At 40.7% G+C, this 18,614-nt stretch overlaps 1 protein-coding gene across 18 annotated transcripts in view; it reads right to left on the bottom strand.

Annotated features, from left to right (window-relative positions):
* SOX5 (SRY-box transcription factor 5) overlaps positions 1-18,614 on the bottom strand; it is an 895,980-nt gene that overhangs the window by 290,540 nt on the left and 586,826 nt on the right. For all 18 annotated transcript variants that reach the window (XM_089769671.1, XM_089769670.1, XM_075898182.2 and 15 more), the window contains one exon: positions 10,316-10,526. In XM_089769671.1, the coding sequence (XP_089625797.1) occupies positions 10,316-10,526 (211 nt within the window). The remainder of the gene's footprint in view (positions 1-10,315; positions 10,527-18,614) is intronic.

The following is an 18,614-nucleotide window of genomic DNA, read 5'->3' as shown; positions in this document are numbered from 1 at the left end:
TATGAAAGAGCTGTGCTGCCTCAGATGCATGTCACAGTTAACCTTACACATTAGCTCTCTAGATGCCCATTTTATCTGAAGGAGTTATGTGCTCAGAAGTTGTGTTTCATAAATATGTGCATCTTTCACATCATCAACAACAACAATACTCCTCAACAACAGCCAGGTGACAACAAAAGAAAAACTGTGAACAGAAAACTTTTTATACCAAGACAAAGGCAGAAGGATAAAGGTTCAAGAAAAGGTTCCTCACCCTTTTGCAGAACTGTCAAACAACTTCTATTGAATATTGAATAGCACACAGTAAACAGACCAAACAAAAGGTATGATGAAAGATGTATTTACTTGTGCAAGGCTCCTTCCCCACCCTCCCCAACCTTTCTTTCCATTTCATATACACCCACACTGCACGGTTTGCATTGTGTTGTTAAATAACCAATAGCAACCTAGATGAAACAGTGGAAGAGTTTCTATGATGCTGTCAAGCACCAGACAGATGCTTGGCAGTGTCAATATGGATCTTTATGTTTGGGTTATGCCAAAGTTATCAATAAAAATAAAATAGTAATAACAAGAATAATATATATTTTTAAAATGTGGCAATATGAGTTAGTAGTGGACATCTGTGCACTTTCTGAAATCAAGGGTGTATCTTGTTACCTGCTGGGTTATATTTCAGCAGGCGTTGCTATCAAGGAAACAGATAAGAAAAGCTGCTTTCTGCCTGTGTGGTAGATTACAAGAATTTGTATAAAGAAGCAAAAACAAATTCTGAGGGGTGTAATGACTTAATTCCAGTTCACTTGGAGCATTGGCTCATTGGCCATTGCTGTAGAGAGACTAAAGGCCTGGCTGACACACAAACATGGATAAACTTTGGAGGAATCCATTTTAAAATAGAAACCACCAATGCCTCTAAATAGTTCTGATGGAAGGCTGAAATGTAGAAATTCCAGCCCTTAGGTGACAATGAAGTTTGAAAGGTTTTCTGTCTGGTTAAAATACTATAGAACAAAACCTGCCTTCAGAACCATGTGTTCTGATTTTAAGAGGAACTGCCATGTGCCTATAAGCATATCATAGTGACAACGGTTACTTGTGCATCAGGTCATCAAATGTAGAAAGAAACAAAAAAAACTTTGACAGGATTGGGGGTTTTTTTAGATATAGTTTACTTTGATTCTCATTTGAGCTTCTCGAGTTGCCTATGTGCACATTCTCTCTCTCTTGCGCGTGTGTGTGCACACACATACCCAGAGTCACAGAATAATCTTCCTTGCAGTGACTCAAATAATGTAATACAATTAGTCACCACAGAAAAGTGAAAAACCTCCAATCATAACTTATATATAACACAGGAGATGGGTAAACCATGTATAATGACTTAGCCAAAATAACAACATACAAATAACACTGACAAGTTCAAAGTTAAAAACTAGCTAACTAATAATAAACATAACCTGCAGCCTTAAATTTAGAGCATTTTTTACCAGGCAACTTCATTAACAAAGGCTAGTGGGAACTGTTATAAATCCCAGCCTTTGCCATAGCAGAAACCTTCATGTGCTTCTCTGGAAGACAGAGGACAGCCTTGTGAATAGCTCATAGCACAGTCTGGTATCCAAAGCTAATCAGTATATGTTAGACTATCTTAATCAACTTCAAAAAGCCAATCCACATGCTCATCCCAGCTTCTGGCCTCTCCTTCTCCCCAACTGCACTCTCGCTCATTTGGCCATATTTCCCCATACTTATTTTCCACAAATAGTGCAGTTAAGAATGAACGCTGGGAGCTCTTCAGGTCTTGGTATGCTGGGCGCAGGTGGTAAAGAAAACTTTGGAGTGAGCTCTCCACTAATTCTAGTACTGGCCGTGTCTCCTCCGTAAGCAGCTCTTATTAAAAAAAGACCAAGCACCCACTAGAACAAAACCAAGCAGGCCTATTTAATTAGGGCAAATGCTTGATATCTACTTCTTCACATTAAACCACACAGGCCTGGGAGGGCTGATTAATTTTAATATGCACGGTCATGACAAGCGCCTCCGGGGTAAGGAAGATGAGGGGATGGGGAGGAGGGAGAAGCACAAACCCTGCTAGCTTGACAAATAGGTTTCAGATAAAATGTTGTGCATGTTGCCCAGATTAGAATGTTACTATTCAGCAAGGGCTTGAACCTTTAAAATGAAGGACAAGAGGCCTGAAGAACAGGTGGCTAGCTCTTCACTCGTGAATAAATGACAACCCCCAAAAGCCGTGGCACATAAACACACAAAAAGAGCTGGCATACTCCCTCATGTGTACTTATATGTTAATAGGCTGGGTCAGAGGCTTTTTCAACAGCAATCCATGTACTGAAAATGAAGCTCAAGAAGCTGATGGCTTTGCCAAAAACATACAAGAAAAACAGACTGCAACCCATTTAGGGGCATCAGAGGCATTCGAATATATATTCAGTAGTAGGCTGTTCAACATAGCAGACAAACGTACAATCCAATGGGTGGAAGCGGAAGTTAGATAAATTCAGACTGGAAACAGGGGGTACATTTTTAATGATGAGCATAATTCACCACTGGAACAATTTACCCAGGGTCATAGTGTTTTTCTAAAAGCTGTGCCCTAGGAATTATTTCGGGGAAGTTCTATGGCTTGTGTTATACAGAAAGTCAATGATCCCTTCTGGCAATGGAATCTATGTAAAAAATAAACAGGGTAGATAATCAAATGAGTTGCTAGAGCTAGGAGACAGAACTATTAACTCCGTTTTTGGTTAAACTTGATTATGCTACATTGTTCATGATGGGAAGAGATAAACGAAGGGCTCTGTTGCTACTTTTACCTGTTCCTTTTGCAGAACGAGTGTGTTTTGGAAAGAAATCTTAATTACGTGACCCACAAAAGTAGACTTTCATCCTAAAATAGAGGGGCACTACCTCCTCCCTACAAAGCACAAGTTCCAAGCCAAACTCACTCAACCATAGTGGTCTCTTGTAAATTTAAGATGCTATATCAGCATCTCATATGCCTTTATTAAGCAAGAAAAAAGAAATCCAAAAGCTATGAACCTTTGAGGATCTAAGCAAGAGAGACTTGGAAGAGAATCTAAGCAAATTTTGAAAACACCCATTGAAACCAACCATAACTATTGAGATAAACTATTAGGAAGGAATACACTTAAAAACTGAAGATGATAAATGAACAAACTTCACTTTGAGTAAAAGCTGGCAGGGCTTCAAACCAGGCTACCTGTGTTCTAAAGTTAAAGCACTTGTTAATGAAGATTTCAGATACCACAACATTTAAGGGCTTCGTTTCACATAGGCTTGTTTCGTAAACTTTTTCCCCCCTTCATCAGTTATGTGAGTGCATATTTCCATATGGTAGCATCTTTGAAAGAAGTGCATAGTGGTTAGATGCTGGCTTGCTCTACAAAAAAAGATACTTTTTCTGGTGACAGACTGCGTAGAAGAACATTTAAACCACAATGCACTTGGAGCATCCTTCTACAGCAGCAGGAGTGGAAGGAACAAAACTTAAAAGTACTCAGTTGAAAGGTACCCTTGTTTGTCCTTCAGTAGAACAGCATTACATGTATTTTGTCAAAAGGACAGTGAGGAACCAAACAAAAGAAACTCAAACCTTAACCAATTAGAGTATCCTTAGGCTTTTCCCAAGGATGTGTTCACTTTATTTTGTTCCCACTTTATCAGATGTGATTTAAAAACAAGAGTCTGCCTTTCAAGAGTCTCCCTTCTTGTGCCCATTACTGTCCAGCTTTGGAGACTATGGCTTAAGAAGAGGGAGACCTCTTGATTTTGTTTACAAGAGATGGTGATTTAAAGTTTGATAATATTAGGGGATATTCTGAGTTCATATTTCAGCTGGAGAGTCTGAATCCAATATGGTTCACTTTTACAGACAAAAGAGCTGCTTAAACAACAGCCATTTCAATTACCTCAAGAACAGGTGTTGTGATTTATAATGTAAACTTAAACATCAAACATAAATAGCCTTTAGGGGATGTTCAGTAGACAAAAATCATGCCCAAGGGGCCGTTTTGTCACTTTCTTTCTCACCAAAAATTACATATAGCATTGTAACTCTCACATTTATAGATGAGATTGTTATGTTTGCAATGCCTATTAAAGCCCTACAGCCATGTGTCCTAGTAACCCTTTAACCATATACAAAGCTTTACTTATTCCTCTGAAGTATTTATTTCTTTGTATTATTTATTTACAATAGCATCCACAATATGCTACATGTTTTCTAAACACTCAAAAGAATGATCCCTCCTCAAAGGAGCTAGGGACCAACAGACAGGTAGACAGACATAAGGAGCTAAGGGAAACAATAGGTAATTATTTCTATATAAAATCAACCCCGTTTGGCAGCACAGCTGAGGAACACACAGAAGGGACTTCAGTATGGACAGAACAGGGGCCATGCAGGTGAATAAGCATGCGCTCACACTTACACCATGTCTGATTGCTGTGGTGCTATACATCTAGGCATCCATCAAAACACAACAATAATGGAAATACCATTTTACACATAGCCCAGAAGCAGTCCTCAGAAAGGTACATACAAAAACTGCCATAAACCAAAACTGATGAGAAGAAGAATACTACTTAAAAGAAGAATAACTCTTAACAAGTTTCTAAGCTGTAAACATCAAGAAAGAGCCGTAGCCTATTGCTAAAAATATGCCTTTGGTGTTGTGTTTTTGCCTTTTCCCCCCCCAAAAGCCAAACCAAGAATTTAGAGAAAAGGCTACCACAGATTTAAAGCATTTAATTTATCACAAATGCAGGGCCATAAATTAAAATACTGCAATCCAATCCCATTAATAGTGCAAGAAAAGCCTAAGTGGCTGCTTTGGTCTTTGCTTTTCATGAACTTGTGTCAAGCTCAGTGACTTCAAAGAGATTTCTATTTCATTTCTATGACAGAAGAGAACAGACAGACAGAGTCTCTGCCATCCTCTGATGCCTTAAGAAAACAGAAAAAAACATGTCTGTATCTCATTCCCCTAATGATTTTTAGCTGCAAAAGGAATCCCATGGTCGATAGATGACCCTCAGGGCGAGGGCTTGAGGTCTGTCACAGTATATAAGGCTTCTCCAAACCCACTCCATTATCTTCATTATTGTACACCAGAAATAAAAAGGGACTGACTCCTCTTCTGAAGTCTAGTTAGAAAAGGATGGAATGTTTCATGTAAAATAACATTATGTGACTTTGGTAATAGGTTTATGCCTTTGGGGACATGAATGCTAAAGCAGTGTATGAGGATTTTCTGCAGAATTTGAGAAGGAAAAAAGTGCACAATGGATCAATGAGGAGTAAAAATCCACAGATTTTACATTGCTAAAATGTTCCATGCCTATGTGCCAAAATGTCTCATTCTCAATCAGATACTTGCAAAAGTCAAGAGCAAAATGCCAGGTTCCAAAGATTAAACATGATGGGTGCGAAGTTTAGAACTAAGTAGAAATCACAAACACACACCCACAAAATCAGAATACCCATGGAAAAAAGAAAAAGCAAACCAACCATCCTGTGTAAATTTCTGAGGAAACACTATATACACTGGCTTCCTCAAGTCGGGCTTTTACAAGTGCAAGTATTCAACAAAATAATATTTCACCATAATATATACATATCCATCTCTAGCCACAAAATATTTTCTTAAAAGGAATGATACTCCTGCTCCTACCACAACCCACACACTGTAATATGTTTGGTAAAATCATTAAAATCCATATAATTTTTAGGGCAATCAGCACCTGAACTAGCAAATACTTTTTTTTTCGATGTCTTTAAATTTGTTTTAGATCAGGACCAAAAGCCAATTTTGAAGGAACCATACACGCCCTGTAACCTTAACATGCCAGCTATTCCAGGAACGGAACAGATATTTTGCAGCTTGCACTGTACAATGATATTGCATCACGTCAGATCAGTGTCACAATGAATACAGTATCACATACCATTATGTCACCACGCTGAAATGTTAATTTCGGGACATCATGACATGGTACTGTGATGTGCCACTGTAAATGTTAACAGAGGCATTACCTGCAGATTTGCACCAGGCAGTTGTAAGGTGGAAACTCTCTCAAACTCTAGTGCGAGGCACCATTAAATGTCATTTTTATGTTAATGACCAGATGCACAACACATGGCCAAAAGTCTTCATTAGAAATCTTTTGGAGATATCAGTGACAGTGATATAAACTAGCTAAGGTGAATCTGCTCATACTTTGTTCTTTGAATGTTTCAAGTATACTAGAGTGATTCAAAATATATTTTCAAAAGATAGAATGGATACATAAAGAAACAGAAATCTAGTTTATATCTGCACTCAGGAAGAGTAAAAGAAACTATTTGATTTAAGCTATCACTAGTGCAATTGTTTCTCTTCCCAAGAAAGAAAACAGGTATTGTCACTAATTATTGTTACTAATTATTCTTATGTATTATTATTACAATCATGCCCAGCTAAGATCATTGTGCAAGGTCCTGTACTTTCAGGATTAAAATTTTGTGCTGAGACATACAGCATCACCCACTGTTGAGTTATTACCTACATGTATAATTAGATATTGCACATATCTAGGGAAAAAACATGAACTGTTAATGATTTGATTAGCAACAAGCAATGGCTGACATCTACCCACTTGAATGGTGTCAATAAAAGATTAGCAAGACAAGGTGGGTAAGGTAACATGTTTTATTGGATCAACTTCCCATGGTGTTAAGGGACCAACTTTTGAGCTACATGAAGCTCATCTTCAGGCCAAGGGCTCATCTTTATCACCACCAGAAGCTGGTCCAATACACGATATTACCTCATCATCTTGTCTCGCTAATATCCTGGAATGCAGGATACTACACACACAGCTATAATACCGAATATACAAAAAAAAAGTAACAAAAATACTTTCTGAAAGGGTTAACACAAAGTAGTTGCAGTGGCAAGCTAATTTTTTTTAAGACAACATTGTTTTGTGGAGGGTTTTTTAAAAACAACTGAAAGTGGTTTGCCTTCCACACCCCACAAAGATAAAAATTTAATTAGCCACTTAAAAAAATTCATGCTGACTGGAGCAAGGGGGGGAAGAGAGCTTGCTGAGATGACATATTCCCTCCTTACCACATTTTAATGCTCTTATGCAAGTCTAATTTTTTTCCTAGCCAGCTCACCTCAGTGGCCTCCTTTTGTTTGATGCCCCATTTCCCATTCTCTTCCAACTTCTGAACTTTTGTTAGTTTGCTTTTAGGGAAAAGAGGAGTAGAACAAAACAAAACAACACAACAACCCTCTTTTTTTCTTTTTATTTCTGGATGGGGAGGAAACAGAGACATGAATATGGCACCCTCATAATGATTTAACTAGGGCTTAATGAAATTTTCATCACAACCTGCTGTTCATTTTAATGGCCTTTGAAAGACAATAGAACAATGGCTAGAGGGAAGAAAAGATTTTCTGTTGCATACATTTGTAAAGCCCAACATTGAGTTGCTCCCCCTCCCTCCCCCTCTAATCTTTTTAGAAAGCTGCAGACCTTTTGTTTGTACTGTATATTTTCATTTTAGTGGAGATGAGAAAATGCATAGACACTGTAACCACTCTCAGCTCTATCTGTGGCCTTTCCTTAATGGAATCTCTGGAGCATACACAACTTCCTACTCAACACTGTATTTACACGATGACCAGAAAACACTTCTCTTCCCCATCCACTAAACAACCTTGCCTCTTCCTCACTGCCCCACACACAGTAGCCAAGCTGTAGAAGTCTTTCCCACTCCACAGCACAAGGAAGGTCATGACATTAGCCACAATGTCTGTGGTGAAAGCAAATATATTTAACGCCTTTCAAAAAATGGTTATTAAACAAAGCATTTCTTCTCCAGCAGACGCTCACCGTGGGCCCCACTGAAGAGAAGACTAATTTACAGTCATGTCACGTGTATGAGAGTGTAACTACACTTCTCTTTGCTTTTTTGTCAGCCCATTTCCTTCCAATGCAGAAGGAGCTTTTGGGGGGCTCTGTGGCTGAGGGTTTTCCACTTTTAAAACAAACTATTGAAAAGGGACTGTCAGACACAAAAACAGATGATAATTAATACTTCAAGGACACTATGGAATCAGGAGCAGTGGGTTCATATAAGAGTGACAAACACTTTGAAAATCCACCAGTTACAATGATATTTTCCAGATGGCTCAGAGTACCGTAATGGGACACGGAGACGGTCACCTGTAGATCACTGGTTTAAATCCTGTGCCATTGACAGTGACTGAAAATATTTCCCATCTGAAGTCTGTTCTGTGGCCTCTATGAAATGACTTGGTGTTCTACAGTCAGTTCCTAGAGTCCCGATGCATTGGTGGAGGTGAACCATGGTCTGGGGGGAGGCTAGCCTCTAGGCCAGCCTGCCTCTTCTGCCTGAGGCCCCCACCCTGCTGTCTGAGGCCCTGCCTCCTTCCCCATCAGAGCCTAAAGGAAGCCCCCATGGCTGTCAGCTGCTCACACCAGCCACCCAAGTGCTCCCAGCGGTGGAAAATAGGCAGTCCCTGAAGTGCCAGGTGGGTGGCACAGTCTCCCTGCCTAGCTTGAGAGCATGGGGAGGGTGAGCAGTATGGCCCCAGCCCACAGGCCACCCCCCAAACCGCCCAATACCAGGAAGGCAGGCAGTGCAGGTCCCCCAGGCCCGGCACAGTGGGTAGACAGGCTACATGAGCACGACTCCAGCCTCCTGGAGTCCCTGGCCATCGGTTGCCCTAGAGCCATGGGGGGGGGGGGGGGGGAAGCCAATACACTGCCCCCACAGAGCACCAGTAGAAAGCAGAAGGAGGCCCATGCATTAGACCACATAGACTGTTTGGGGAGTCACATTTTTCCCCAGACTTTGATAGCCATCGCCCATATACAGGTGGCAGATATCTCTGGCAGTGGAGCCAAGGGTAGAAAGGGCACAGAGAGTCAACTATCATCTCCTAGAGATGGGCCCTGAATGTCAGGGATATCATGAATTCCAGAGCAGCACAGGGGTAACTGCTAATACATCTGTTTGCACAGTATCTGTTCCAAAGATAAATGAGATGATTTAGGACACATTTAATCCAGGACCATTCATGATTACTAAATTCCACAATCAGCCCTTCAACCACTGGTTCTGTATTTACAAGTGGGGTTGTTTTTTTTCAAAAGTTTGCCATCCTTGAGATCACTGTTTTCAGTTCATGAGTGTTAGCAATGTCAGTAGCTCTAATGTAGATAGGCCATGGGCTGTCGCCACTGTAGCAATCAGCACATCCATTAGACCTGCTTCTCAGCCAGGCTAGAGGACATCATACTTAGAGAAGTGGAGGCAGCTAGCCCATATACAGCAGAGTAGAGCTGGGGAAAAGTTTAAACGGTTTTGATGAAATGGTGGGATACCTGTGAATGTTAGCCCTAGTGTAGACAAGACACATACTTCCATTTTGCCAGCAACAAGAGCAGGAGATGGATGGATGGATTAGGAATGGAATAGTGTAGTCGGTTAACCGATTAACTGATGAGCAAAAAGGTATTGGTTAATGCTATTGACTAGTGTTTCTTAAACTTTTTAAGATCGAGGAATACCAAACACAATTTTTTTTATGAGGAACACCAAGAATATTTTGTTGAGCGCAAAAAAAAAAAAAAAAAAAAAAAAAGGTTGGGGGGGGGGAGGAGGAGGGAAGGGTTGGGGGGAAAGTTATTGGGGAAAAAAAGGGTTGGGGGAAAGTTATTGAGAAAAAAAAGTCGCCTGCCCCATTAAGAGCGGCCATTTTGAATTCTATTGTTCTCCACGGCACACCTCCGACTGCCTCGCTGCACACAGGTGTGCCGCGGAACACAGTTTAAGAAACACTGCTATTGACTATACGCATTTAAATGCCGTACAGCAGCAGGAGACCAACTCTTTCTGCAGCACTGCATTTAAAACATAGTAGGAGCTGGGCAGGTAGGCAGCCTGGCTCAGTCCCAGTTTGCATTGGGTCCTGGACCTACCCCCCAGTGCAGCTCTGCATTTAAAAAGCACTAGGAGCCAGGCTAAAATGTAATGCAGAGCTGCAGCGGGACTTGGTCCCTGACCTGGCACATGCTGGGACTGAGCGCTTTAATTGCCTTCCCTTATCAACTAATCATGTAGTCGATAAAAATTCTATTGACTACACGATTAGAAAATTACCCTCTTCCTAATACCCCTAGAATAGATATCCAAAATTGACAGAGCCTGGAAGAATGAAAATGAAATGTTGGTCCATTTCCCAGGCCTTACCTTCAGGCTCATTTTTTATGAGCTCTTCCATTTTTCTTTGCTTTAAGGTGTCTACAACATCTGCTAGGCTGCCTTTACGCCTTTCAGGAGTTCCCAGGGCTGTGCTGGACAATGACTCTCCACTCTGACGCCCACCTTCTTCTGCCTTCAAGGGTGAGGTAGATGAGTTGTGCGGGGCAAATGAAGACATCACTTTATTGCCATCAATTTCCTGAAAAAAGAGAAACATGAGATGAAACTTGAAAAAGAAGAAAAGACAGAAAGAAATGAAACCCCTTTGTTCTTGGAGTTCATTGCTGTTTGTTCTTTTGGTGAAACCTTTAAAAAGAAATGCAATGCTTCAAAACCACCCAGAACAAAGTCTCTTGGTAAAGGATAAACCAAGATTACAGGCTGAAGTGAGCAAAGATCAGCTTGTAGGAGAGAAACATAAAATACAGTTTTTCTCTAATTGAGGAGAAGTGTTGCACTCATAGGTTTTCTAATAACAATGGTATTGATTACCTTTAATTGTTTGCTCTTCTACAGCTTTCTATGTACAATCTTCAGGTTTTTTTTCCCTAGGATAATTAATTTCCTGCCTTTTTAAAGCACTTAATGCCATGATGGCTAGTTGCTGTTAGAAATGAAATAATAATCAGCTATTAAATCCCGGCACTATATGATTTTTTCAACTCACAGTTCAAGTAGCTCTCCCATCGGTAAGGAAAGAAGCAATCATTTTACTGCTTCTAATTCATTTTCTTTTCTCCTCCTCCATCTCATACCCTCTCTTTCTTTTTAAAGATGATATTTTTCACAAGGGTGGTCCTCATGACACACTGCATAAACTCCTAAGATACAGGCATAATCTTCCTAAAGTCAACAGGAGCAATCTCATTGACTTTAATGGATAACAGCTCTAGATCTGATACATACAAACTTGCCTCCATTAATATGAGAGCCTTCTCCTCTGCAGCTCCAGGCTCATAAAGTAGCTCCCTATTCATTTTAAATCTCTTTTCTCCCTCTGGCATATTCCTCTTAAATTCTTTCTTCTTCTGCTATTACTTTAGAAACCAACCCTGCCAACACTTACGTGCATAGTTAAGTTTAAATAGATTATTAGTTCCTTCAATTTTAATTCAGGTCCTTAATTTGTTACATCTCATACTATATTATGTGTTGTCACAAAATAAATTATTTCTATGGTCTATTTTAAATATTTTCTTCTGTTCAGGTTCTTTTCATATTCTTAGCTCTTAAATGTACTAAGTATTTCATTATGTAGTTGTATAAAATGTCTGATAAGTATTTCCATTACTGATGAAGTCAGTGGACCATATTCGGTTCTCAGTTACAGAGCTAGCTGAAAAAATCATGACAATTTAAAAACATTTTTTACACTTTCCATTTTTTGTGAAACTGTTTTCACAAAAACCAAATAAAATACAAAATCCACATAATTTTCAATAGTCCTCATTTATTGAAAACCCAAGATTTCAGCAAGAAAATGTAGTTTTGTGTAACTGAAACATTTCTATAACCCTTTTAGTAAAATATACAATGTAATATTTCTTGAAAAGTTTCAATAATGTTGACAATTTTTCATAGAATATGTCATTTTTGGAAAAATGTCCTGCTTTTAAAATGAAAAAACTTCTTGGATGTATCTAGACTGGCCAGTTTTTCCGGAAAATTGGCCGCTTTTCCGGAAAAACTTGCCAGCCATCTACACTGGTCGCTTGAATTTCCGCAAAAGCACTGACTTCCTACTGTAAGAAATCAGTGCTTTTTGCGGAAATACTATGCTGCTCCCGTTCGAGCAAAAGTCCCTTTTGTGCAAAACTTTTGCGCAAAAGGGCCAGTGTAGACAGCTGAGATTTGATTTGCGCAAAAAAGCCCCGATCATGAAAATGGCGATCAGGGCTTTTTTGCGCAAAAGCATGTCTAGATTGGCCACAGACGCTTTTCCGCAAAAAGTGCGGAAAAGCATCCCTGCCAATTTAGACGCTCTTTTCTGAAAATGCTTTTAACGGAAAACTTTTCCATTAAAAGCATTTCCGGAAAATCATGCCAGTCTAGACGTAGCCCTTGTGAAAAAGATATTAAACAGCTCTACCCACTTATATCGGTAAAAGTATAGGCACTTCAATACATTATCTAAATGAAATCAGAAGTTGGCTTATCATGTACAGTACTCCAAAAGCCTGACCAAAAGACCACTGCAACCAAAGCCTTTCTAGTCACCTCAGTGAACTTGGGACCTGGACATAAAAAGATATTCTAACTCCAGCTGATGAAAACTCTCCTCTTTGCTTGAGCAAGTTTGGTCTACCCATGGAAAGTTATCTGTTGCTACCAACTGGTTTCAAAAACAGGTAGAGCTAATTTGGATGAGAATATAATTATACTGCAAGTGTAGATTAGATTACAATATATTCAGCTATTGGTGTATATGTGTACTTTACTCATCTTCAGTACTAGTTCAAGTTTTGCCCATCACTCATACCTGTTGTCAAGCAATAACAATGTTAATAATGTTCTGGAAAACTTACTTGTTTGCCCTACCAAGACAAAAAAAAAAAAAAAAAAAAAACCAATTCTCTCCTTTGTTACACAGTTTTTGACCCAGTCTACACCATCAAGTGGTTCCAGGAGCAAATGTTGTTAACCAGAGATATTCAAACATATTTTTGCATGGTTCACAAATCAGAGGAACAAAAGTACTGTATTTGCAACAGGGGCCTAAATAGCTTGACTCCTCTCATACATTTTGTAATTATTTTTGATGGGTCGAGCAGCTAAAAACTGATCTTGTTTCTCTTTTCTTTTGTACTGATTTAATTATAGCTTTGGGTTGCATATTCAGGACTGCAGCTACTGAAGAAAGATACAGTGAAATGCATGGCAACTTCTTACATTTTATAAACTACATGGCATGGTCACTGTATTCCAGAATATTTTTCTTATTAAAAATTATATGAGCTATATGTTCAGGGGGAAAAACTGAATCAAGAGAGAAGAACAGTGTTGTGATTAATTCACTGGACTAAGTCTCAAGTGATCTGGTTTCAAATCTTGGCTCTTCTGCACTTCCTGTGTGACCTTGGGCAAGTTTCTCTGCATCTGAGTTTCCCCTTGCTAAAACAGGGATGACAGTAATACTTCCTTATTTTGCTAGGATATTTTAAGGATAAATCTATTAATGAGAGGTGATCAGACACTTCGCTGATAGGAGGAAGGCCACATACAAACCAATACAGTAAGACTGAATTATTTTTTTCCACTATGCATTCAGACCTAATACCCGTGCATTTCAAATGACCATATATCACATAACTGTATCATGTGTATTAAATTAAATTTTAAAATTCCTGATGCAACAGTAAAGTATTTTCACTCTTTGTTGAACCCACTCAGTTTATGTATATGCATATACAGTGTTTCAATATCACATATATGGACTAGTCATGCCCAGGAGGTTCTTAATGTAGACTACATGTAATTAAAATATGAATAAAGTAGGGCCATAGTAGCATTCAAACCTTTTGGGACAAATTAAAGTACAGTGAATTATTCATCCAAAAAAATTTGCAATCTAAAAAGAATATTCTCCTCCCAGTGCACGGGGTGCGTGCTCATTGTACCTCTCAATGTCAATGAGCGTTTCACATGTAAACTTCAGCATATTGAGGTGAGCCTATATCCTCTATCAGACCAGCCATGATTTTATCCTATGATTATTCAGCACAAATGCCTGCAATGCTCAATTGTTGTCTTTATTTTGCCTTACTCACTTCTATTTAATTTCACATCTTTATTTGGACAAAGCCTTTCAGACCTATTACATCTTTCAATGCTTAAAAAAGAAGAAAGACTTCTATAACAACTCACTCATGTTTATGGGGAACATGCCAAGAGCTGTACGAAACTAAGGAACTTTAAGTGAGAGAATTCTGGAAACATTATTCATAAGACTTTAAACATCTCAATGCCAACACCCTGAAAAATCCTTAATGGCAAGAGGACAAAACTTCAGAAACTGCCTAAAATTAATCCCAATGGAGGAAAGTTTCCCTTTGAATGAATAAGTCTCAGCAAGTCTGTCCTTTGCAAAGACAAAAAACACACATTTTACTCAGTTTGCGGGGGGAACAAACACTTTACAGTTTTGTAGGACACATGATTTTAAAAAAGCATGTACCAAGTCCTCTAACTACTTGTTAAGGTAGGAAAATCATGGAAATTCAGCAGACCTCATAAGTGGTACAAACCCCAGTCACTACAACAGTAGAAAACTAGATGCTGTTGATAATTCACCCAGGAATACTCTCTGTCTCCTATGTAACAATTTCACCAGTTCAAATTTGATTACATTTCAGCCTCTGGCTCTGTTAATCCCTGTAACAGTTTTATGCAGTTAGCAGCTGTTTTGTGTATGGGGGTCCATTGTTCATTTATGTTGTGAATTGCTTGCTAATGTGTGCTGACACAACATTCAATCAAACTCCAAACTGGGACAGTACTCACCCACACACCTGATGCAGCCGTTTGTTGTTTTCTCCACTTTAGATGGCAGTCAGGAACCTACAGAGATCCTGCTGAGAAGGTCATTCTGGATGGTCCATTTTCTTCCCTCATCCCCACCAACAATGAAAAATAGAATTATCCAAAATTTAAGCCTTCTGGTTCTATTCAGAAGCAAGAGTCCCTCCAAAACAGTTTGTCGTTTATATGAAAGTTGCCACCTATGGACAAATCTCTCTTCCAAGGTTTAATGATAAAACAGGCTTCTGCCCTTTCAGGATGAGGTCAATAATCTTCCTTTGTTAATCTTGGGCAAGCTTTACTTAATCTAGCCCCCTTGTCACCTTTGTGATTGACAGGAAAAGTCATGTCACTGGACAATGGACTTATCCTCGCTGAGCAATAGATTTTTAAAGATTACTCAATGTTACCCTTGGTCTCAAAAGTACAAATATTTTGTGGTTAAAATAACTTTATTTATATCTTTAAAAATAGTCTGTTTTCATTTTCCATAGTCTGAGGAAGACCCTCTTCCAATTTTAAAAAGGGATGGTAAAATGTTTATTCAAAAAGAACAGGTTGTAAATTTACTCAGTTTTCTACAGTATCTTTTAGCATTCTAAATACATTTCAGCCTTTGCGTCTGAGCCTCTGGATACACATTATCAGCTATGACTTCTCAGTTTTTAATCCAAAATTAAACTCGGTGGGTATGTCTACACTACCCTCCTAATTCGAATTAGGAGGGTAATGTAGGCATACCGCACTTGCAAATGAAGCCCGGGATTTGAATTTCCCGGGCTTCATTTGCATAAGCGGGGCGCCGCCATTTTTAAATCCCCGCTCGTTGAACCCCGTGCAGCGCGGCTACACGGGGCACGAACTAGGTAGTTCGAACTAGGCTTCCTAGTTCGAACTACCGTTACTCCTCGTGGAATAAGGGCTGCACGGGGAAGGGCTGCACGGGGTTCGAACGAGCAGGGATTTAAAAATGGCGGCGCCCCGCTTATGCAAATGAAGCCCGGGAAATTCAAGTTCGAACTAGCGGGGTAGTGTAGACATACCCAGACAGACTAAAAACAATGTTTCTGTCACAAAGTTATGGCCCAATCTGACCAATCACCAAACCAAATGGAAATTCAGAGCTAAGCTGAAACTGTTTGGGTACGTCTAAACTACATGCCTCTGTCGGCAGAGGCATGTAGATTTGTTTGTTCAGCAAAGGCAAATGAAGCCGCGATTTAAATGATCGCGGCTTCATTTACATTTACATGGCTGCCGCGCTGAGCCGACAAACAGCTGATCAGCTGTTTGTCGGCTCGCGCGCTAGTCTGGACGTTCCCCCTGTCGACATCAAAGCCCTTTGTCGGCAGCCCCGGTAAACCTCATTCCATGAGGAATAACGGGGCTGCCGACAAAGGGCTTTGATGTCGACAGGGGGAACGTCCAGACTAGCGCGCGAGCCGACAAACAGCTGATCAGCTGTTTGTCGGCTCAGCGCGGCAGCCATGTAAATGTAAATGAAGCCACGATCATTTAAATCGCGGCTTCATTTGCCTTTGCTGATCTGTCTAATCTACATGCCTCTGCTGACAGAGGCATGTAGTCTAGACACAGCCTTTGTTAGAACTAACTACCTGTTGTTCCAGGATGCTCTATCTGCAGCATTAAAATGATAACGAGAAGCAGATTTTTGGGGCTACAGCCAAAACTACTAGATACTTGTCTTTTAAAAGAAGTACTAATACTGTTTGGTTCTGATATTTTATATTAACAATAACCTAACAACAGGGGTTTTTAAAGCTGTACTTCTGCCCATTTTTTGCATCTTTGTATGTGTGAAGAAGAAAAGAAAGCCAAGCTTTTTCCTATGTCTTTTACATTAGCTATTTAGACCCTGTCTACATTGAAATTAGGGAGCAAAGGCAGAATAGGGGGGCGAAGCAGGAGCCAATGCTGGGGTGAGCTGGCTTAAAAGCTTGTTCCCCCCAAGCACCATCTCCGCAGGGGGCAGGAGAGGCGGGAGGTAGCGGGGACCATATGTGAGCTGAAAATCAACTGATTCCCCGCTCGTGCTCAGTCCCAGACGCTGCACCCCTGCTTTTTAAATGTATTAAGAGCCTGTCAGCTCTTAATACATTTAAAAAACAGAAGCACAGGGGGGACCAGACCAGGAGCTAACCCTGCTGTGGCTCCCCTGCTTATTGACTAATCAACGGAAAATCCATTGACTAGTCGATTAAACTAAATTTAACATCCCCATCTAGAATACTCAACACTGACTGAAAAAAACTAATAAAGTTATGTTTGCAAAGTCAAGAAACTGAAAACAGAGCAATTGTAAAGATAAGGGATTTTTAGTCAGAATGCTTAGACGTGTTTGCACATTGCTAAAACCTACTTAATTTCAAAGTTACCGTACATTTTGGGGAAAAGATATCTTTGGTAAATCTCTTTGTTCCTCCTTGGTTTTTCAACTGACCTATGAGAGCTCATGGTACTAAAAGACCAAGCATGGCATTTCTAGACTGAAAACCAACCCCCGCAAAAAAATTAAAAAGCAGAACATTCTTTTCCCCTGGACAAAAAAAATTTCTGGCTTATTTTATGTGTTATAAAGAAGTAAAAAAATAATCAAACGCTCAGACACCTTTCAGAGGCTTTGTTACTGTAGAAAAACTCGAAAATTCAACAGTTCAATATAGCCTGCTATTTCATAGATTAGGAGTGGGGTATTCAAAGGACTCAAACTGACCTAAGTAAAAATCCCATTAATTTTCAGTAAGAGTTGTACAGGTTGTACCGCTCTTAACCAGGACTCCCTGATCTGGCAACATCTGTGGTCTGGCAAGTACCCTGAATGTTCCTGGACCACAGAGCCCATGAACAGGGAAGTCTGGCGCTAGGGCAGGAGCGCCGCAATGGGCACCAGTGACTCAGCTGGCAGCACAGTTTGGGGAGCTCTGGCCTGGGCTGTGGTGGAGCTCTGGCCCTGTCCCTCTGCCCTGGCCGTGGAGCCAAGCGGCTGCGGAGCTCTGACCCATTTGTGCAGCTCTGGCGATGGAACTCTGGCCCTGGTAGTAGCAGGGACAGCAGCATCTAGAGAGCTATCCCCAAGTGATCGCACCCCTGTTGCCCATTTCCAGCTTCTGACAAAGAGGGGCTACAGCAGAGGTGGGCAAAGGGCCTCCACAGGTTTGATCCGGCCTGCCAAGCCCGTGGATCTGGCCCGCAGCCACCCTGCTGCTCCCTAATCCCCTGGCCAATCAGGGTTTGGGGACAGGGGAGCATCAAAGTCTCCTTGTTCCCCCAAGAGCACACGGTGGCTAGAGAGACATGTCAGGGTTTTTAAAAAGGCAGTGTTTATCTCTAACTGCCGCATGCCTGTGACGGCAGAGGTGAGGGAGAAGCTTTGCGCTCTTACCGCCCTCAGGCCAATCAGAGCCTGGGGGTGGGGTGCGCGCAAAGTTTCTCACATCCTGTCCCAACCCTGCCAGAGGTATGCAGCTGCTAGAGACACACCCTGGCTGTTTTAAAATAGCTGGCATGTGTCTCTAGCCACCCCACACTCTTGTGGGGGTGAGGAGACTTTGCGAGCTCCCCTGCCTCCAGGTCCTGATTGGACTGGGGCAGGGGGAGTGCACAAAGTCTTCTCCCACTGGGCGCCTGGAGGGAAGAGCCAGCTTTTTAAAAACCACTGGTGTTTCTCTCTAGGGGGCAGGAGATGGAGGGGGAAGATTTCTCGAGCTCCCCCACCCCAGGCCAATCAGGGTGGGTGGGGGAAGCACAA

The sequence above is a fragment of the Pelodiscus sinensis genome, chromosome 1, assembly GCF_052426305.1.
Source record: "Pelodiscus sinensis isolate ZL-2025 chromosome 1, ASM5242630v1, whole genome shotgun sequence".
NCBI classification, from domain to species: Eukaryota; Metazoa; Chordata; order Testudines; family Trionychidae; genus Pelodiscus; species Pelodiscus sinensis.
The sequence above is the reverse complement of the archived record's forward strand: the minus strand, read 5'-3'. Positions and strand labels throughout refer to the sequence as shown.